The sequence below is a fragment of the Capra hircus genome, chromosome 9 (genome assembly GCF_001704415.2).
Source record: "Capra hircus breed San Clemente chromosome 9, ASM170441v1, whole genome shotgun sequence".
Classification (NCBI taxonomy): Eukaryota; Metazoa; Chordata; class Mammalia; order Artiodactyla; family Bovidae; genus Capra; species Capra hircus.
In genome coordinates this window covers 89,001,962-89,024,000 of record NC_030816.1, presented here as the reverse complement: position 1 = coordinate 89,024,000, position 22,039 = coordinate 89,001,962, and the positions used below count along the sequence as shown (strand labels likewise).

The following is a 22,039-nucleotide window of genomic DNA, read 5'->3' as shown; positions in this document are numbered from 1 at the left end:
GGATCTTCCCCACACAGGGATCGAACTTGGGTCTCCCACATTGCGGGCAGATTCGTTACCATCTGAGCCACCAGGGAAGCCCCTGGTTGGGGAGTAATTCTTACAAACACAGATTGGAGAATCCAAATGGAGCCATCCGGCAACAGCTACGAATTCGAGATCGGGGCTGCTGAGAGACATCAGAGCTGGGAAAACAGGTTTAGAAATTAGCTGTGTTAAGGCGATAGATGGCAGAAAGTGAAGAAGAACTAAAGAGCCTCTTGATGAAAGTGAAAGAGGAGAGTGAAAAAGTTGGCTTAAAGCTCAACATTCAGAAAACTAAGATCATGGCATCTGGTCCCATCACTTCATGGCAAATAGATGGGAAAACAGTGGAAACATTGACAGACTTTATTTTGGGGGGCTCCAATATCACTGCAGATGGTGACTGCAGCCATGAAATTAAAAGAGACTTGCTCCTTGGAAGAAAAGCTATGACCAACCTAGACAGCATATTAAAAAGCAGAGACATTATTTTACCAACAAAGGTCTGTCTAGTCAAAGCTTTGGTTTTTCCGCTGGTCATGTATGGACATGAGAGTTAGACTATAAAGAAAGCTGAGCACCAAAGACTTGATGCTTTTGAACTGTGGTGTTGGAGAAGACTCGTGAGAGTCTCTTGGACTGCACGGAGATCAAACCAGTCCATCCTAAAGGAAATCAGTCCTGAATATTCATTGGAAGGACTGATGCTAAAGCTGAAGCTACAATATTTTGGTCACCTGATGTGAACAGCTGACTCACTGGAAAAGCCCCTGATGCTGGGAAAGATTGGGGGCAGGAGGAGAAGGGGACGACAGAGGATGAGATGGTTGGATGGCATCACCGACTCAATGGGCATGAGTTTGAGTAAACTCCGGGAGCTGGCGATGGACAAGGAGGCAAAGAAGTGGACACGACTGAGCGACTGAACTGAAGTGAAGGTGATAGATAAAAACGCTCAAATGCTGAGCCCGAGTGGGGGTCACTAGTCCGAGCCCTCCTGGCTCCGCAGCACTACCAGGGAAGGTGGGGTCGCCTGGGACTCAGTGCTTCTCTCAGGGACCCTAATTCTGCCTCTGGGAGGGCTTCTTGTACCAGAGCTTGTATCAAAGAAGTGACCCTGAAGCCCCCAGTGCTCACGGTGCCCCCGAGCCCCTCCTCAGCTTGGCAGGGCTGTGCTCTCTGAAGGCTCTGGTGACCCCATCTTCACCAGCTGGTGCGGCGAGGCTTGGCGTCCCTTGGAGTCTAGGCGCGCCGCTCTAGTCCCTGTCTCCATCACAGCACGGGGTTCTTGTCTGACAGTGTGTCTCTGACTGGGTTTAGGGGCAGCCTTAGTCCAGCTGTGCCCGCAGCTTGACCTCATTGCAGCTGCAAAGACCCTGTCTCCAAATAAAGTCTCATTCGTGGCTCTGCGGGTTGGGACGTCAAATGACCTTTAGGCGGACACAAACCACCCCCCCCCCCCGCCCCCGGTCAGGTTAATCCTCCGTGAAAATGACAGATTCCTAGGTTTGTCACGTTTTCAGACCGCCGTTTAAAATATTCCCAAGCGATAACGCTTTTGCAATATGCTTTCATGCTTGCAACTTCAGTCTAATCCTTCCTGAGAAGTCGGGGAGAGGAGCTGAAGCAGTTGCTCCCGGGGAAGGGTGGCAGGATCAGAGAGACTCAGACTTCCTGAAAAGTCACCAGCCCGCCCCCTCCCCGCTATCCCAGGAAGGAAGCACAGTCACAAGAATAACCGGAAGCAGTGATGCCATGGGCTGGGGGGGGGGGGGGCAGGCACAGGAGATGGGGGGTGGGCCTTGGCTCAGGAGTGTGGTCTGTGCACAGCGTTGAACTTCAGGATGTAGCATTGTGAACCTCACATCTGTTCCCTGCTAAAGAATTCTCTTTTCTGGGAAAGTAGATGTCATATTCCTCAGCATGTAACTGATTGGCCCCTAGTTTCAGGAGGTGATGTGCTAATTACTGGATGAAAGGGAGGAAGCGGGAGGGAGAGAAGGGGGTGGGCAGCTGATCTCTCCGAGTCCACTCATTCTTCCCTCTGTCCCGCATCACAAAGCACATTGTGCTGAAAAGCCACGGTGGCTTTCTGCCTGGCAATCCACTGGCCGATTCACACATCTATCCACTCAGCAAATGTTTGCTTTGCATGTTCAGGCATCACGACAGGCGCTGAGGTTAGTGGTTTGCAAAACAGACACAGTTCCTGCCCTTGTAGAGTCTACAGTCCATCAGGAAGAAGAAAAGCATTAATCCAATGGTCACACACATACACCTGGGTGCGTGTGCGTGCCCAGTCACTTCAGTCGTGTCTGACTCTCCACAACCCCATAGCCTGTAGCCCGCTAGGCTTCTTTGTCCATGGAATTTCTCTAGGCAAGAATACTGGAGCGGGTGCCATTTCCAGGGGATCTTCCTGACCCAGGGATTGAACCCCGGTCTCCTGTGTCTCTCGCTTCAGCAGGCAGATTCTTTACTGTCTGAGCCCCCAGGGAAGCCCATCGGGAAGAAAAGCATTAATCGAATGGTCACACACGCACAGCTGAGTATTCCAATCTAAATAATTTAAATACTTGCCATTGCCTGGAGAGCATCTCACCGGGGGCCTGACTGATTCTGGGGTTCATGGAAAGTGTCCTGAGAGCTGCAGGTGGAGTCTAACCTTGTGAGGGAGTGGGGAGGTCACTGTGTGGCCTAGATGGGGATTAGTGGCTGTGCAGAAGCTTCGAGACACTCAGGAGTAGGGCCCACCTAAGAGCTCAGAGAAGAGCGGGTGGCTGGAGCCCAGGAGCAGGAGGGGGAGTGTGGGGAGATGGTGGGAAGGACTGAGCTCAGTTCCGGTGTTTACAACAGGCTGTTTCCACAGATCCGCGTGAGGACCAGCAAACTCACTTGGCTTTGTAGGAAAAGAAAGACAGCCCAAGACACTGATCTGGGAATAGCTTTGAGATGTTTGTCAAAACATGGCTGTTTCACAAAGCCTCTGATAGATCATCAGTTTCTATACATGGGAATACTATTAAAATTGTATTTTAAAACTTCTCCAATCTTATGGGGTTATTCAGTTCAGTTCAGTTCAGTTCAGTTCAGTCGCTCAGTCGTGTCTGACTCTGCGACCCCATGAGTCGCAGCACACCAGGCCTCCCTGTCCATCACCAACTCCCGGAGTTCACTCAGACTCACGTTCATCGAGTCAGTGATGCCATCCAGCCATCTCATCCTTGGTTGTCCCCTTCTCCTCCTGCCCCCAATCCCTCCCAGAATCAGAGTCTTTTCCAGTGAGTCAACTCTTCGCATGAGGTGGCCAAAGTACTGGAGCTTCAGCTTTAGCATCATTCCTTCCAAAGAAATCCCAGGCTGATCTCCTTCAGAATGGACTGGTTGGATCTCCTTGCAGTCCAAGGGACTCTCAAGAGTCTTCTCCAACACCACAGTTCAAAAGCATCAATTCTTCGGTGCTCAGCCTTCTTCACAGTCCAACTCACACATCCATACATGACCACTGGAAAAACCATAGCCTTGACTAGACGGACCTTAGTTGGCAAAGTAATGTCTCTGCTTTTGAATATGCTATCTAGGTTGGTCATAACTTTTCTTCCAAGGAGTAAGCGTCTTTTAATTTCATGGTTGCAATCACCATCTGCAGTGATTTTGGAGCCCCCCAAAATAAAGTCTGACACTGTTTCCACTGTTTCTCCATCTATTTCCCATGGAGTGATGGGACTGGATGGCGTGATATTACTGAAATAAAATTGATCCTTGTGCTATGGTAAGAAAAATCAATCTATGTGGTAATAAGCACTTGTGAGATTAATTTTCATTTTATTTTTTTGAAATTCTTAGATAATTACTGCTTTATACTTTGTTTCTAGATTATAATGTGGTCGATTTTTTGTAAATATTTCATGTGAACTTGGAAAGAAGGCATAATCGAAAGTGGTTGGATATATGTACTTGTTCTTAAGTCAACTTTCTTAAATGTATTGTTTAATTATTCAAATATTTATGGATTTTTGTTCCTCTGCTTGATTTTTCATTTATTGAGACATGTGTTGGGCATTCCTCCAGATGATAATGGATTTGTCTATTTCTCATCTTGATCCTGCCAAGTTTTGATGAATATATTTTTAAGCTTTATTATATGGTACATGCAAGTTTGGAATTATTATGTCTTCCTGGTGAATTGGAACTTCATCAATATATAGTGACTTTTTTATATCTTCACATGCTTGTCATTTGTATGACATCAATGTTGCTTCATCATCTTTCCCTTTATTAGTGTTTGCATGACACATGTTTCCCATTCTTTTATTTCAAGTTTTCTGTGTCTCTTGTTTTAGAAATATCTCTGTAACTAAATCCATTTTATAACAATTTGGCCTTTTTTGTCTTTTGACTGGAGAGTTTAGCCCATCCACATTGATTGCAATTTTTGATATGTATTCGTTTCTTTCTACACTTTTAGTTTGTGTAAAAGGTGTAGGTTTTGACTTTGCCTACTTACAATCTAATAATTAGCATGTTCCTATTTCAGGGATGTTGGAGGAAGACACAAGCTTCCAGATCAGAGAGAAGGGACTTCCTCACTCAAGTGACATGAGTACCATATTTCCACTGGTTTCCTTTGCCCCCGAATACCCAAAGTGGCATTGCAAGGGGGGGCCGATGGATGCTCTGCTCACAGTGAACCTGCATCCCAGGCAAGGATCACTGAGCTTGGGGACCTGGTGTTTATAACAAGGGGTAAGCAAGCCTGCTCTTTGTCCTAGAGGAAAACGTTACCTCATCCCCCAACGTTGCTCACTGCAAACACAACCCTGAGAAATGGGTTAAGAGTGTGGCCAGCATGAACGGATGAGGAGTGCAGAGATGTTCTGGTCAGTGGTGGTTGCCACTCCTAACAGCTTGTGCTTTCCATTCATTCTGCTTTTTCTGAAGTCCTATATTTCTTTCTGGAATATTTTCTTGTTCTGTACTTTTGACTCTATTAGTTTAGCAGTTACAGTTGGCTCTCCCATATCCCCGGGTTCCACATCCTTGGATTCAACCAACCTTGGATCCAACAGTGGTAACACTGCATTTTATTTAAGAGATGGAGCATCTGTGGATTCTGGTATCCAAGGGGTTCCTGGAGCTGGTTCATGGATACCAACAGACAACTAGACACAGTGAATTTTTACTTTTTTATTGGTTACTCTAGACATTTTAGCATGTATGTTTAACTTAGTCTAAAAGTAATCTGCATCTTTACTGACATACAGAAGCACATTAAAAGGCTGTAACTGACCTCCCTCCTTCTGCTATGCTATTTTTTCAATCAAGGCTTCATTTCTAACTTGATTTTTATTTCCTTGCTGGCCCTGAGTGTTCAGCTCTCCATGTGATATTCTCACTGGTCGTGAACTTTCTCAGGTTCTTGATCTGGAAGTGTCTCTCTGATTTGCACTCTGTCAATTTTCAGCAGATCTAACTTTTCCTATATCAACTCTCTCTTGGACTTTGTCTACTATTGTTTAATCTTATTGTTGTTGCTGTTCAATTGCTAAGTTATGTCCAAGTCTTTGCGACCCCATGGACTGCAGCATGCAAGGATGTCCGTCCTTTACCATCTTCTGCAGCTTGCTCAAACTTAGGCCCATTGAGTCGGTGATGCCATCCCACCATCTCATCCTCTGCCACCCTCTTCTCTTCCTGCCTTCAATCTTTCCCAGCATCAGGGTCTTTTCCAATGAGTCAGCTCCTCTCATTGGGTGGCCAAAATATTGGAGCTTCAGCATCAGTCCTTCCAATGAATATTCAGGGCTGATTTCCTTTAGAATTGACTGATTTGATCTCCTTGCAGTCCAGGGAGCTCTCAAAAACTTCTCCAACACCACAATTCAAAAGCATCAATTCTTCGGCACCCAGTTTTCTTTATGTTCCAACTCTCACATCCGTACATGACTACTGGAAAAACCATAGCTTTGACTAGATCGACCTTTGTTGACAAAGTGATGCTTCTGCTTTTTAAAACATTGTCAAGGTTTATCATAGCTTTCCTTCCAAGGAGCAAGCGTCTTTTAATTTCATGGCTGCAGTCAGTGTACACAGTGACTTTGGAGCCCAGGAAAATAAAATCTGTTGTAAATTTACATTATTATAGTTTTATTTGCAAAGTTCTACTTTTGTTTACAAATCTGCTTGATCATTTTATAATCTCTAATTTCCTTGTAATGCCTTCAATCTCCTTTTGTTTTTTAAACATATTAAGCAAACACACTTTATATAATTTATACAAAGGCTTCAGTTCTGTAGTCTCTACACTGTCTGATTCTGCAGCTTGTTATCTCTACTCCCTCTTGCTCCTGGTGACCTATCTCCTCGTGAATTCAGCAACTGATGACTGCGAGCTCATATTCCTTACAATTTTCTCTGTGATTAAGCTTTGAGACATGTTTGAAGAATGCTCCTCCAGAAAACTTACATTTGCTTCCACATGGCCCTTTTGCTGCTATAAACTGGGATCTTTAAAACGGAAGTTTCTGGCTTGGCGTTTTTCAGGTCACACTCGGAGCGTAAGTTTTGTCCTCCAGCTGTCATCTGTGGGAGCTTCAGAAACCAGAGAGGAGAATTCTTTTCTCTTTCTCTTTCCAGCGCTCACCCTGTAAAAGCATCTCTTCTCCTGCAGGGAGAGAATTTCCCAACTCACCTTACAGTCTGCTCCAATGGGGTCCTGACTTCAGGGTGGGTCTGACCTGCCCTGCATGACCCAGGCTTTCTCCAGTCCCCACCCTCCCCCCACCCCTGAGTCCTACCCATTCTCCAGATCCTGTTAAGACCTCAGGTCTAGGCCACAGGGATTGTCACAGGCTCCAGGACAAAGGCCTTCTGTAACATTACTTATCTTGGGAGAACATTTTCTTATTCTTAGTCTGAATGTGTTTTCCCCTGCTCACTGTTGGCTCAGCCATGCTCTGAAAAAAAGGGGAATTTCCCTTTGTTTTCTGTGTCTCAGGAAATCCCCTCTGTATATGTAACCCATCATATTGCCAAGAACGACCTGCCCCAGCGCCCAGCCTGGTCCTGTGTCCTTCTGATGAAGAGGGTGAGGGACGGACCACAGGACACGCCGCGCAGCCCAAAGCCCTGTCGTTCTGCTTTGTTGTTCTGCATATTTTTGACGTGTTTGTCTAGTTCTCATTGCTAATATAAACGTTTAGTGGCAATGGCCCCCCACTCCAGTACTCTTGCCTGGAGAATCCCATGGATGGAAGAGCCTGGTGGGCTGCAGTCCATGGGGTCGCTAAGAGTCAGACACGATTGAGCAACTTCACTTTGACTTTTCACTTTCATGCACTGGAGAAGGAAATGGCAACCCACTCCAGTATTTTTGCCTGGAGAATCCCAGGGATGGGGGAGCCTGGTGGGCTGCCGTCTATGGGGTCACACAGAGTCGAACACGACTGAAGCGACTTAGCAGCAGCAGCAGCAGTGCCTGAAAGCCTGTAGAGGGGTGGGGTGTGGGCGGAGGTGGGAGGGAGGTTCGAGAGGGAGGGGAGCTACGTGCACCTGCGGCTGAGTCAGGCTGATATATGGCAGAAACCAGCACAACAGTGTAAAGCGATTATCCTCCAGTTAAAAATAAATATTTTTTAAAAAGTTTAAAAAAGATTTCTTGCTAAAAAAAACATTCTGGCAAGGAATTTACATTCTCCTTTGTGCCCAGCCCAGGTCTTCAGAAACTTTTCTATTATAAGAGGGTGGTTTTTTGTTTGTTTTTTTCCTTTTTAAGTTATAAAAATCCTTCCTGCTTTAGTTTTAACCCGTTTCCTCTTTCCTGTGAGCTCCCTTCCTTTCAAAGTTCCTCTCTAGTTTATGTATGGGCTTGGGTTGACAAGGAAAAGCCGCGTATCTCTCTTACAGCCCAGTCTCCTCATAGACAGTTGGTGCAAATTCTCCTTTTGGTCGTGAGCCTCCCTAGTGACCGTGCTCGGCAGGAAGTCACTGCAAATGTGTGAGATGGGGAGTGTGTTTGCCTCCATAACAAAGGGTGACAGACGCAGAGCCCCACAAACTAGAGCTTCAAACACCAGACACGTACTGTCTGACAGTCCGAAGGCCTGAAGTCCAAGGTGAGGGTGCAGGGCCCGGCTGCTCGGAATCTTCCCGCCTCTTCTCACTCCCGGCTGGGACCGCCCCGCTCCGTCCTCCGCCGCCGTGTCCCTGCGGCCTCCTCCGCCGTCTCGGCCTCCACGTGGCCCTTCTTTTGAGGACACCAGTCATGCCGGGCGAAGCCCTCCCTGCTCCAGCACGACCTCATCTTCCCAGTTACACCTGCCGTGACCCTATTCTCCAAATAAAGCCGCAGTCTGAGGTTCTGGGGGTCAGATTTTAGCATACGTATTTAGAGGGGGCACGACCCAACCCATAACAACGTGGAAACAGCAGCGAAGCGCAAACCCGGAAGTCCTACAGATGCCGGCACCTCCCAGTGAACGCAAGGCCGCCCCTCCCCGCTTTAAAACTCATAATCAGAGAAGACCCAGTGAGCGCATGTACGGTAATGATTGCAAACGCCCTGCCCCGGCTCGCGCACGGGGTCAGAGCCTCACCCTGGCGTCCCTCCACGGCCTCAGGAGTAAGCTGGCTTTTCACAAGGACACCTGGCCTCCCTGCTCCCAGGGTACGCATCTTGCCGCCAAGGACACACGCGATGAAGCCCCTGGAGGCCGCCACCAGAGCTGGTCTGGGAGACGCTCTGACACCGGAATATCGGCCCCAGGGGTGTTTCTCGGTTAAGGGCAGGTGTCCAGGGAAAGGAGGACCCTGGCCTGTCTCCCCCACAGGTGGCCAGCCCTTCCTGTGGCTTCTTTTGACCCCCAGCTAGTGCAGTGCTGTGAATCTGTGAGGACCTGCACATGCAGACCTTGTCTGAATTCTTCTTGTCCTGTTGTATAAGTTTAGACGGTCGGTTCACCTCCCTGGGCCTCAGTGTCTCCACCTCGTAAATGGGTTCTCTGTGTCTGGTTCATAGCGTTCAGTGTATCACAGAGATGGAATAATAATGCAGGCCCAGATCTTCAGAACCAACAGTCATCACCGAATTCCTTTAAGCCAGTGTGTCAGAGTGCTGTGCACAGTGGCCATCCCGAGTGTGTCCACGTGGGTGTGAGAAGCTAACAGGCCAGCAATGGTTATCTAGCAGGTAAGGAAAACGAGGACCCCAGCAACGGCGCCCTGGCACCGCCTGTGGGGCACGGATTTCAGTAGGCCTCCCGGAGCAATGTTGCATCTTGAGGAGGTGGGAGGGGCAGGAAGGACGCCCTGGGAGCGGCCGTGGCCCCACGGAGGCTGGACTCTCCTATTCACCCAGGTGTGAGCGCGGAGGGCCCAGGAGGAGAGGCACTGCATGCAGAATACACTCCCCACCCCTCGGGCTCTGCTTCTAAAAAGGTCACGTTGGTTGGCAGACTGCAGATGACTTGTGGGGCATGGCCTTGAGCCTGGAAGCACCATGCTCTGGTGAGAACAGCTGGAGAGGAGGGGACAGGAATACTGTGGAGACGGTATCAGGGCAGTCACTGCACACGGAACCCACGCGTGACACAGTGCTGGTGGTCTCATCTTCTGCTTCGGGTGATGGGGTGACTGGCCGTGCCCTACACCAGATGACACAGACCGATGGAGCAAGCTTCCAGATTAGCATTCTAGAACGTGGAGTGGGGGGCTACTCCTTTCCCGGGCATGTCATTGATCTTCCTGGGTGGAACTCTAGGATTTTAACAAATAACGTCTTTGTTGAGCACTTTTCAGTTTACGAAGCACTTTCTCATTTTGGTTTCCTGTGTGGATTGCCAGTCTTGCAGTGATGAGCTTGTGAGGAAGGTAGACGGGTTTCACAGAGGGGTCTTTCTCACCTCGGCACTGGCGAGTTCTGCACGGGGTCATCCTCGGTGGGGACGTCCTGGGCGCTGCAGAGATTCACCAGCACCCCCAGCCTCTGCCCTCGAGATGCCAGCAGCAGCCTTCCCGTCACCCCCAGTTGTGAGACCCCAGAATGTCCCCAGACATTGCCAGCTATACCCCTTGACAAAGTCAGCCCCAGTTCTAGAGGCTCAGAGGATTTCGGCACAGTCACAATCGGAAGAGCAAGTAGGAGCGTCATTCCAGATGTTCCCTTTCTGACGCACGTTCCACAATGCGGCGCTTCTCACCGCGGCATTTTTAGATTGTGCACACCTTGCCACAGCCGCGTTGAATTTGCTTTCTGACAAAGAGGATGTTTATATTCAGCTGTACCTGCTTGGCGTCCAGGACTGCACTGTCTCATTTCCAGAAGCACTTTGTTCCTTTTTAGAGTCTCTTGTTAATCATATTTTCTTTTAAAAAATATTTATTTACGTATTTATTTAATCTGGGGCTGCGCTGGATCTTCACTGCTTCCTGTAGCCTCTCTTTAGTTGCGGGAAGCGGGGGCTACTCTGTAGGCGTGGTGCTCAGGCTTCTTATTGCAGTGGCTTCTCCTGTTGGGGAGAGTGGCCTCCAGAGAACAGGCTCAGTAGTTGCACAGTACACGGGCTTAGGTGCCTCGCAGCATGTGGGATCTTCCCAGACCAGAGATCAAACCTGTGACCCCTGAACTGTCAGGCAGATTCTCAACCACTGGACTACCAGGGAAGTCCTGTTGATCATATTTTCGTTTCTTTTATTTCTTTAAACTTATTAGATTTAATTTTATATCCGACACCTGGCTAAGTCCAAGAGCCGAAGTCCGCACGTCTGATTCTGTAGTCGGCTGTCTTGCTGCAGCGTCCCTTTCAGGGTCAGAGCAGGAGGAGAGGAGAGACAAAGGTATACTTAAACTGCCCCTGGCCCAGCTGATCTTGCTCTCTGGACCCGGCCTGACCCCTTCTCTCATGGACAGCCGTCTTGTCTTCTTCCGAGGTTACTGTGGCCAGAGAACCCCAGTCCCCCAGGCTGAAGCCCACTTACAGGAGAGCAGCCTCTTATTTGGGGGTTACTTAGAGTCCTCTTGCCCGGCCACCCCTGGTCTGTTGCTGTTTAGTTGCTTCAGTCCTGTTCCACTCTTTGTGACCCCAAGGACTGTAGCCCACCAGGCTCGTCTGTCTATGGAATTCTCCAGGCAAGAGTACTGGAGTGGGTTGTCATTTCCTCCTCCAGAGGATCTTCCCAGCTCAGGAATCAAACGCATATCTCCTGTGCTGGCAGGCGGGTTCTTCACCGCTGGGCCACCATGTGTGGAGACATTGGTACATCCTTTCTGCTCGGCACCCTGGGATGCAGGCCACTCTGAACAGCTCCTCCTGGGGCCTCCCTGCACCTGGGGCTGCCCTACTCCCTCCTGTAGAATCCTGACCCCCAGACATCACAGCTCTCATGGCGGGGCTTGAAATAAAGGAGGGGCATCCTCCCAACCCCTGAAAGCCCTCTGGGTGGAGGGAAAGCAAGGTGGGAGGGCACGGACTTTGCCAGTTACCTTCCTGACAAAAGCCTGCCTCCTCTTCCTGCCCAGGGCAGCCTATTCTCAGAGGACAGCTCCCTGTTATCATCCTTGGGATTCTCAAATCCTTTGCCTTCTGTGTTTTCGGGACTTGGTACAAAATTTAGTTTTCATTACTCAATCATGAGATTGTATTTGTTCCAAGTTCCCAATAACTCTGTTCTTCCACAGCCTGGGACCCCACCTCCTCTGTCTTCACAGAACACGTCTCCTCGTCCCCAGAGTTCACCCCAAAGCTCCCTCCTCCTTGGCTTCTCCAGTCAGGGTCAACTGTCGTTCATCTCTGTTCATGGAGCATTTTCTTACATGTTTCTTCAACATTGTGTAAAACCTACATCAGATCTGTCTATTCACTTTCCTTCTCTAGCACACAGCTGTGAACTTCTGGAGGTCAGGGGCCATGTTGTAATCACGCTGTGCTCCCGCATGCCAAGCACAAGGCCAGGTACTCAGAGGAGCTCTGTAATCCTGTGTTCAACCCATTTGAATGCACACTGACCAGTCTGGTCCTCTCTTAGAAGCAGCAGCAGCCATTGAATTCAGTCCCAGATGGATCTTGCTTAAGTCAGGAAGAAACTCAGGATAATCAAGGGTCTCTAAGTTCTTGGTCTTCTCTCCAAGCCTCCCCACTCTATCCTCTGGGCACCAGCCTTTATTAAGTTCATCTTTTCTTTCCCAATATTTGCTAGGGATCGTTTGGAGTCAGGTTAAAGTCGGCCCTGATACCTACCCAAGATTTGCTGATCTGGAGGGTTTGGTTGCATTAGCACACACAGTGGTGGAAAATGGTGGCTAGAGATTTTGATGTATCTCTGTTTTACTGGGACAAAAGCAAACAGACTTGTTCTAACAATGAAATAAATTCCTCAGTTGAAATATGAAAGCTACTTTTATTTTTCTTTTGAGATGTCCAAGTTCAATAGAACCATTTTGTAGCATTCGAACATGGGGGATCCTGAACGTCCCATAGACAATGTCTTTCCTGTCTTGTTACAACAGGTCAAATGCTCTTGTTGGTGAAACACAAGCCTTGATCTGGACCTACCCGAAGGTGTTTGTCTGGCACAGGGTGCCCTTGAACTAGCATCCTTGGCAAGCCGTAATCCTGTCTGACTAGTTGTATCATCTACCAACAGCCGGCCCCTTCCTCATTCCTGGAACCAGTGACCAGCCTGATGTCTGCTGTCCATCAAGTGCTCTCTTTGCCAGAGCAGCCACATGGCACAGCCCTAGCCTGTCTTTGTTTGTTTAGAGCTGGGATGCCTGAGTGGGGCTGGCGGGAGACAGGTGGTAGGAAGCTCCTCTGCAGAGTAGGGATAATGGCCCCTGAGCAGAGTCCTTGCAGGAAGCAGGACCCGGTTTGCGGCCTATATTCATTTTAGAGATGCACAGTGGGAACACAGAACATGCAAGTGTGCTCAGGTTCATCCAGCAAGGAAATGGCAACGCCAGCATCTGCATGCTCAACTGTGCTTACCCCCGTTCAACCTCAGAGAGTGTCTGACCTCACCTGCTGACCCAGATGCAGCATGAACTTACCAGTTCTTTTCTGGGAGCCTCCGCTGTTGACTCGCTGTAGCAAAGATAGCCTGACACCAGTATTAATGCAGCCTTTGATTAAGCCAGGGGATCATATGACAGGTAGATTTTTCACAATCTGCCTGGCAAAGCAGTACTTGTCACACAGCGCCGCGTGCACCGACGCTTCTGGACTTTTCTGGGCGTGGTGGTAGTTTGTTAATGAGATTGTCTGGTCTGTGTTTTAAACAAAAATACGTGGACAATGCACAAAAGGAAAACAGAAAAGGCTGCACAAAGTCCAAAGGTCACAAATCTGGACCGGACTCCGGCCCTCTGATGAGCATTTCTGGGGCGGGGAGGGAGGGCGGCAACTGTGTTCCCCTTTAGGGCAAATCCCCTGCAGCCCTACAGCCAGCAGCTGGTTTCTGAGGGCCTTGTCAGGATACTCAGGACACCCGGTAAATCTTCCGTTTGGGTAATTTTCTATATATGGAGTCGGAGGTCATGGAGAACGGATGTATGTCTTTGTTCTCCAAACACAGTCGCGGAGGCTTCCCCCGCTGGGCGCGGCCGCCCTGGGCTGCGCTGGGGTCCACTCATCACCAGGCAAAGACTGGCGGACCCCCAGGTCGGGCGTCCGGGCTGCGGGGACGCGCTCAAGGGGAGGGCCGCTGGGGCCAAGGCGGGGAAGAGCGTGTAGAGCTCACGCGTGCAGGCTCCTGGCGCACCCTCCACCCTGTTTTGTTCCGTTTTCTAGAAGTGTTTTCTAATCAGCAAAGTTTTGCTCTGCAGAGAAACGCATGAGGGCCAAGTCCTTATATGGATGCTTTAAGGAAAGAAAACATAATGACATCCCAAGCTAGGAAAACAGCCCAGCAGGCCAACCAAAGAGAGAGAGAGACAGCGACAGTCGCTGCCGAGCAGCCGCGCAGCTCGCCCCGCGCGGCGCCGCGGTCCCCTCCGCGGGCTTATTAGGGATGCGCCGTCGGGGGCGCTGATTGGTGGAAGGGGCGTTGGGGGCGGAGCCACAGCGAGCTCGTACGCGGAAGAACGGGGCGGGGAGAAGAAGCGAGAGCCTGGGCAGTGGGGCGCTGGGCGCTGATTGGTGGTAGTGGCGGGGAACGAGGAGGTGGGCGTGGCCGGGCGTGGCGGCGGGCTCTGATTGGTGGAGTGGTGGGGGAGCGGGGCAGGGAGGGGCTGTCCGGGACTAGTTCTCCCGGACAGGAGGAGGAGGAGGAGTGGGGGGGAGGGGAGAGCCCGGGGCGACAGGCTCTGATTGGCTGTAGTAGCGGAGGGCCGGGCGTTGCGGCGGGCTCTGATTGGCGGTAGTGGCTGTGGGCGGGGATACGGGGGCGGGGCTGCCCGGGGCTGGTCCTCGCAGGCAGAACCAGGAGGAGGAGGGGGAAGGGGAGGGGGAGGGGACAGCTCGGGGCGACAGGTTCTGATTGGCGGCGGTGGCGGAGGGCCGGGCGTGGCGGCGGGTTTTGATTGGCGGTAGTGGCTGTGGGCGGGGCAGGGAGGGGCGGGGCTCCCCAGGGCTGGTCCCCGCAGGCTGGACCAGGAGGAGAAGGAGGAGGAGGAGACGAGGGAGGGGAGAGCCCGGGGCGGCAGACTCTGATTGGTCGTAGTGGCGGAGGCCGGGCGGAGCGGCGGGCGCTGATTGGCGGTAGTGGTCATGGGCGGGGCGCGGAGGGGCGGGGCTGCCCGGGGCTGGTCCTCGCAGGCTGGACCAGGAGGAGAAGGAGGAGGAGGAGGAGGAGGAGGAGGGAGGAGGCGGGAGAGCTGGGCCCCCGGCCGCTGTGGCCGGCTTGGCCTGCCCTTTGTGCCCGCCGCCCGCGCCCCGCGCCCCGCGCCGATGGCCGCCGTGCCGGGCTCCCCGGCCGCTCGCGCCCGCGAGCAGACCTGACCCCGCGCGCCTGGGATGCGCCGGGGATGCGCGTCCTCCGGCCCTGCGGCTCCTCGCGGCTGGGCTCCGGGAGATGGAGCTGAGCATGAAGAAGTTCACGGTGCGCAGGTTCTTCTCCGTGTACCTGCGCAAGAAGTCGCGCTCCAAGAGCTCCAGTCTTAGCCGACTCGAGGTAAATGCCCTCGCCTCTGAGCGCGCAGGTACCCCGGTCCCCGCCGCGCCCTGGAGGAGGCTGCGGGTCTTGGGGCCGTCGCGAGCCCTTCCGATTGTCAGATGCACGGTCACCCTGCGACCCGTGTCAGGGAGCTAAAGTTGAGAGCCGCTCCGATCTTCCTAAAACCGAATGTTATTGTCGGGACTTAGTAAATCCTTGGACGGGTCTTCGGATCCTCAGCGGGAACTAAGCTCTGCCCGCGTTGAATCTCTAACCAGTTTTGTTCCACGCTCTGTGCAGGATTTTGGGTAGTCACCCTGGGTGCCCGCAGGGTGCTCTGGGTGGAAAGGGTTTCAGCCTGTGCCGTTCGGGGTGGCACCTCAGAAGTCCCAAGTACACAGCCTCCCCAGCCCCACCCTGGGCTGGTGTTGATCAGGTTTATTTTACAGAGACCAAAGCCACACAGATACTACCATGTAGTGTAGATTGTTCGTGTATTTGAAATCAGTGTGGAACTGACAAAAGGGATTTTTTTTTTTTTTTTTAGGGCAGCACCACAATCCACCTGCACTAGGCTGAAATGGTGCTCCGTAGTAAAGTGCCTGATGCAATAGCCTTGTGCCTTTGGGTGCGATATGGATTCATTCTGAAACCCAGAGGACCCTTTTCTCAGTCCTGCACCGTGTCATCTTCAGGCTTCCACGTGGTCTGTGCACGGTCCTCTAATGTGCTTTGTATTCCAACAGTCACATCCTATGCTCTGTATTCCAGTGTCCAAGCTACATGGCTGAATCTGTAGATGACCAAACTGTGAAGCGTGTTTGAGTGAAGAAAAGAGACGTTGTGGGTTTTTTTTTTGGGGGGGGAGGGGTGGGGGTGAAGCTAGTGGACACAACCTAGAGATTTCTTTTGACATTGTCCTTGCCTTTGCCACAAGGCTGGCACCTACAGAGGTTTTGATGTGTTTGCTTCTAATGAAGTCACATCAGTGGGAACAATGTCACATTTTTCATCTTGGGTTTCTTTGTCCTGGCTGCCATGATATTAGATACAGGCATGGGTTCTGTAACAAGAGATCTTTAAGCGAAGCTCAGGAGTAGACATGACACCAACAGAAAAGTACTTGTTTTAAAAGTTTCTCTTAGGAAATCACTAAATCAGAATTTTAAGGACTAGGTAGGATCTTTGTGACTGGTTTCTGAGGATAAAGCATATCTTTCAAATACAACTATTCATTCAATAATTCAATAATGGAGGAGGGCTTCCTTTAAACCTCATGCTGACAGATGAAGCATAAGTTCATTGGGATAAGTCATCTTCCTGGATGTCAGGCATTAAAAAAACACCAAAGTAGACAAGAATAGAAACTCAGAAGAGTATTTACCGTCATACCTCAATGCCAAGTTTATTATACAGCTACTTGTCTCCCTCCATTCGTGTCCTTGCCGAGGGGAGGCAGTGAACTCCGGCGTTGTTTAGGTAAAGGAGCCTAAACACTGGCCCTTCTGGATGTCAGGAATCCTATGGGCACGATACATTTACCACCGGTGTTCTGGGCTGTGGAAGTGCCTCAAAAAAGAATACAATAGGAACCAAGTGGGGAGTGGGGACAGAGCAGTGATGTTGCTTCAGTGTGAAAATAAAATTTCTGTATACAAAATAAAACTATAAATAAGCCATCAGACATGCGGAAGGTCACGCGGATGAGGAGGAAGTGTAGTGTGTCAGCACGTGAGCAGCGAGCAGTTCGTGTGACCCAGGTGCCCTGGCTGGAGGTGCACAGAAGTGCTGATAAAGGTGCCCAGCGCTGACTCAGTGCTCTGGTCTCTGCAGGTGCTCTCAGCGGCTGCTCGTAGTTGATCCCTGTGAAAATCCAGGTAGACGTGTTACTCTCCTCATTCTACTGCTAGGGAGGAAAAGCCCTGAGAGCAAAACCTGAGAATCCTGCTGAAAACTTAACCAAATCATTCTGCAAGTGCTCACTGAGATCCTGATGGGTGTGCACAGCCCTGTTCTGGGCATCGTAGATCCAAAATACCGAGGACGGAGCAGTCCTGGCCTCATGGTGCCTCCACCTGGTGGGGGATCTACTGAGTGCTGACCTGTGCTTCAGTCGAGTAAATCCCAAATTCCTGCCCAACTGCCTTCCAGTGTTCCCCAAAGAATCCTGTCTATTTGCTGGCTCAGTCGGTAAAGAATCTGCCTGCAATGCAGGAGACCTGGGGTCGATTCCTGGGTTGGGAAGATGCCCTGGAGAAGGAAATGGCAACCCACTCCAGTATTCTTGCCTGGAGAATCCCATGGACAGGGGAGCCTGGTGAGCTATATTCCATGGGGTTACAAGAGTCGGACACGATTTAGTGACTAAATCACCACCACCATTCATTCATTCAGTTACAGATTAGAGACCAAGAACCACTCACCAGAAAATGTGAAATTTGGGAAGGAGGTTTGTCAATTATTTGAGGTTGAGAAATGGATGTATAAAGTACTTAACACGCATGTGTATTTCCCCTAATGAAAAATATAGCTCACTTTGTAAAAACAAACTTATTTTTTAATTCTTTCAGTGAAATTTATATTTTAAAATAGACACAGAGACTGACAAGTTTGTTTTGTTTAAATTCAGTATCTAGTGATATTAACAGGAAAGTAACAGTAGTTATTATATTTGGAAATTGAAATAGTATCATTCTTATCAAAAAGGCTCCTAGGGAGAGACTTGGTGTTTCATGCTTGCTTTTACATTTGACTTGACATTCAGGTTTAGAACTCAGCATTTGGTAAACTCTAACAAACAGAGAAGCCAGGTTGCTTAATATAAGATTTGGAATCAGTTTATAAATTACAGCTTGAATGTTCTTATAGTGTGTCAGCACTGTGCCAGCTGAGTTGGCTAAATCATTGACTGGGCAAGGATGATTTTGGGGGCTTCTAAATGGAACTTAGATATCTTGAATCTATTTCTATGTGCATAGCCTAGAAAGGCTTCAGGGCTCAGCATCTGCCAGACCCTCAACCCCAAGAAAGCTCTGATCTCAGGCCATTGGCAGCATTGCCTAAGAACCATAGCACCTCTAGAAGATGTAACTATTGCCTCATCTAACTGTCCATTTTATAGTTGAGAAAATGGGGCCCAAGGAAGCAAAATGACTTGTTCGTGCTTCTAACATGTTTGACGGGAAGTTCTTACTATGAGAGCATGTGCTGTCTCTCATTAATTTTAGCCATTTCAGGTTGTGTGTTTTTTTGGAGTTTACCATGGATTAGAAGATGCACAGATGAAGGCTATTTTCATTTTTAAAAAGAAAGCTACTCTAGGGGATATTTTTGAAATGTACTCCATAACCTAAAATTATCCTAGAGAACCTTTTCTGGAAGTTGGGAAGTTCTCGGTGGGCTTTGCAGTAGAACCACTGAAATTAGAGTCTCACTTTAACCTCTCATAGCAGGGCAGTTCCTTCAACTCTCTCAGCCTCGTTCTTCTCCTCTGTGAAATGGGGATGCTCGTGACTCCTACCTCATGGGCTTTATATGCTGATTCCGAGCTACTATACATAAAGGTTTAACATGGAGACTGGAAGATAAAATCAGTAATCAATCATTGCTAGCAATGGGTATTGATAAAGTATTTTCCAGGTTTATTGATGTCTTTCATATTGTTCAGCGTCTACTGGTTCTGTCTGAACCTGAGATTGCATACCCTCCCCCCCCACCATCTCCCCCGAGGCCTATAGATCCCATGGCTTGTGCTATGCCCCAGCCTGGTAACTAATCAGTCATTGAGACACCCGCCCTGAGCACCCTGGGGAAGGAAAGGCAGAGATCAGTTCTCGAAGGCTGCGTTCCAGCCTGATTCATTAGCTAGCAGTGGTCCCACTGGCTAAGATGGAGCCCCCGTCATCTGGCCCGGATGCCGCTGTTCCTCGTCCTTACCTTGCCTGTCACCTGGGGTCCAGAAATGCATCACAGAGCCGGTCCCGAAGCCGAGGCACGCAGAGCTCAGGTGGGCTCTCGATCAGAAACCGCCCTGCCATTGTCACGGTAACCCAGCAGATCTTGGGGAAGGAAGCCTGCCCAGCACCCCTCGGTACCCCAGCAGAACCTCCCAAGTGTGTGCAGACTCCAGAGCATGGCTCAGGGCTCGGTGAGGTTCAGAGAGGTTGGCCGGGAAACGTTCTGGAGAGAATACTGGGCTTTGATTAATGAAAAGGGGTGTCGTTTACTCGGGGTAAAATTTATCTACCAGTTTGCTAAATGGATCAGTATTCAAGGTCGGTTCATTTAGGGAACACTGCTTTTACTTGGGGTTAGCAAAGCCAGGAATTTGGTTCTGTTTGTCATTTCACCTGATTTTGACGTTGTTACTGAAAGACAGTTGGGGATGAATGAGAAGGACAAAAGGCAGGTCCTCTCCCTGGGGTGGGGCTTCGCAAGTGGCGCTAGTGGTAAAGAACCCGCCTGCCAAAGCAGGAGACGTCAGAGAGGCAAGTGTGATCCCTGGGTCGGGAAGATCCCCTGGAGGAGGGCGTGGCAACCCACCCCAGTGTTCTTGCCTGGAAAATCCCATAGACAGAGGAGCCTGGCGGGCTGCAGTCCGTGGGGTCCCACGGAGTCAGAGACGACTGAGGTGACTTAGCGCGCAGACACGCGCTCCCTGGGGTACTGATAGTGGCAAGCGTGAGTAGAGAAGAGTTTCATTCATTTATTTGTTTGCTCAGTTGTCTACACGTTCCATGTGCCCTGTGCTAAGCAGTTGAGAGATGAACGTCTGATCCCTCCCCTCAGCGAATTTAGCATCTGGTGAGAGAGGCAGAGACACATATGGAAGCTGCTGCGTAGGGTGTAAGTCCTGTGAAATCACTGGCGCCGTTGGAGTTCAGTGGCCTAACTATATCGATTGTCAATTTGTTCCCATTTCCAATGCTCACAGATAATCAGTCATTATCCATGTGCGCATACGAATACACTTTACTTACCCTTTTTAAAGGAAACCTGGTATCCTCATAAAGTAAAAGTTAAGGGACCATTAGCAAATATAGCAATGTTGGCTCCATTCTGGGGGAAAAAAAAGAAAACTTCCTGGGAAGTTAAAGCATTCAAACGTATTCTTGATCCTTGATTGGTAAGCTGTTGATACTGGGAGGTTTCCAGGAAAACCATTTGTAATTAAAATAATTTTCAGGTAGTTTCAGTAAATGCACCCGAAGAAATCCCATGTTAATCCTTGTTTTATTGGGCTTTTGGACAGCAGCAACAGCAGGTCAGTGGAGTCCATTTTCAGCCTCAGCCCATGCCTTGGCCTGTGCAACTCTTTGGGACCCTATGGACGGTAACTTCCCAGGCTCCTCTTTTGATGGGATTTTCCAGGCAAGAATACTGGAGTGGAATGCCATTTCCTTCTCCAGAGGATCTTCCCCCCGACCCAGGGATCGAACCTGTGTCTCCTGGGTCTCCTGCATTGCAGGCAGATTCCCTAACTGCTGAGCCGTTCGGGAAGTCCTTTTTAGTGAATACTTAATTTGTTTACTGTTTTACTTCTTTATGCTTTGTTCCATTTTGAAGACACTAGACTTAATTCCTTATTTGTGGTCGGCTTGTCTTTGCAATTTCATTACTCACTTTCTTTCCTTACATCCAGGAAAACACCCCCAAAGTATTGTTTCTTATTCAAAAATATGTGAAAAGACAACTAAAACTATCGAGATTTCACCCCTTAAAAAAAAACTGTTTGATTGAAGTATAGTTGGCTTGGGCTTCCCAGGCGGCTCAGCAGTAAAGAATTTTCCTGCCAAACAGGAGATGAGGGTTCCATCCCTGGGGCAGGAAGCTCCCCTGGAGAAGGAAATGGCCACCCACTCCAGTGTTCTTGCCTGGAGAGTCTGATAGACAAAGGAGCATGCGGGGCTACAGTCCACAGGATCACAGAAGAGTCGGACACGACTCGGCGACTAAACAACAGTAATAGCTGGCTTACGCTGTTGTGTTAATTTCTACTGTGCAGCAGAGTGGTTCAGCTATGCATATATATATGCACATTCATTTTCGTATTCTTTTCCATTGTGGTTTATCTCAGGATATTGAGTACGGTTCCCCATGCTTTACAGTGGGACCTTGTTGCTCATCCATCCTGCATATAACAGTGTGCATGGCCCAGCCCTCCCTCCCGCTCTCCACCCTGCTGGCAACCACAAGACTGTTTCTGTGTCTGTGAGTCCGCTCTGCAGATTCTCCCCTTTTTCTTTCGCCTCTTTGGCCTGTTCACTGAGCGTCCTCCACCGCCCTGATGTAGCCGAGACTTGTGTGTTAGTGACTCAGCTGTGCCCACCTCTTTGTGACCCCATGGACTGTAGCCCACCAGGCTCCTCTATCCATGGGATTCTACAGGCAAGGATACTGGAGTGGGTTGCCATTTCCTCCTCCAGGGAAATCTTCCCAAGCCAGGGATCGAACCTAGGTCTCCTGCATTGCAGGTGGATGCTTTAGCATCTGAGCTACTGGGGGAGCCCTCGCCAAGACCATTTCTGTATATTTTTCATGCATTTAGAAGTGCAGGAATGAAATAAAACACACTGAGTAAAAAATGGCATATTTGTCCACATCAACTGCTCTGCCGATTACCCAGGATCGCATGCTGTTTCTTGCATGTCAGGTGGATAGTTTCTTAAGTGAGGTAAGGTAAGGTGAAGTCGCTCAGTCGTGTCCGACTCTTTGTGACCCCGTGGACTGTAACCTACTAGGCTTCTCCATCCATGGGATTCTCCAGGCAAGAATACTGGAGTGGATTGCCATTTCCTTCTCCAGGGGATCTTCCCAACCCAGGGACTGAACCCAGGTCTCCCTCAATGGAGGCAGACGCTTTAACCTCTGAGCCAAAATTAATGAGTGGGTTGGAGGTGCTGGCACTCTGAGACAGGGACTGGAGCAGGAG

The 22,039-nt window shown here is 49.7% G+C and overlaps 1 protein-coding gene across 3 annotated transcripts in view; it reads left to right on the top strand.

Annotated features, from left to right (window-relative positions):
• The window catches only part of RPS6KA2 (ribosomal protein S6 kinase A2), a 224,629-nt gene that overhangs the window by 47,055 nt on the left and 155,535 nt on the right, over positions 1 to 22,039 (top strand). The window contains exon 1 of one of the 3 annotated variants that reach the window (XM_018053460.1): positions 14,857 to 15,126. The exons of the other annotated variants lie outside the window; for them this stretch is intronic. Within the exon in view, the coding sequence (XP_017908949.1) occupies positions 15,028 to 15,126 (99 nt within the window). The 5' untranslated portion in view covers positions 14,857 to 15,027. Of the gene's footprint in view, positions 1 to 14,856; positions 15,127 to 22,039 lie in introns of those variants that run through there. 3 annotated transcript variants of the gene reach the window in all.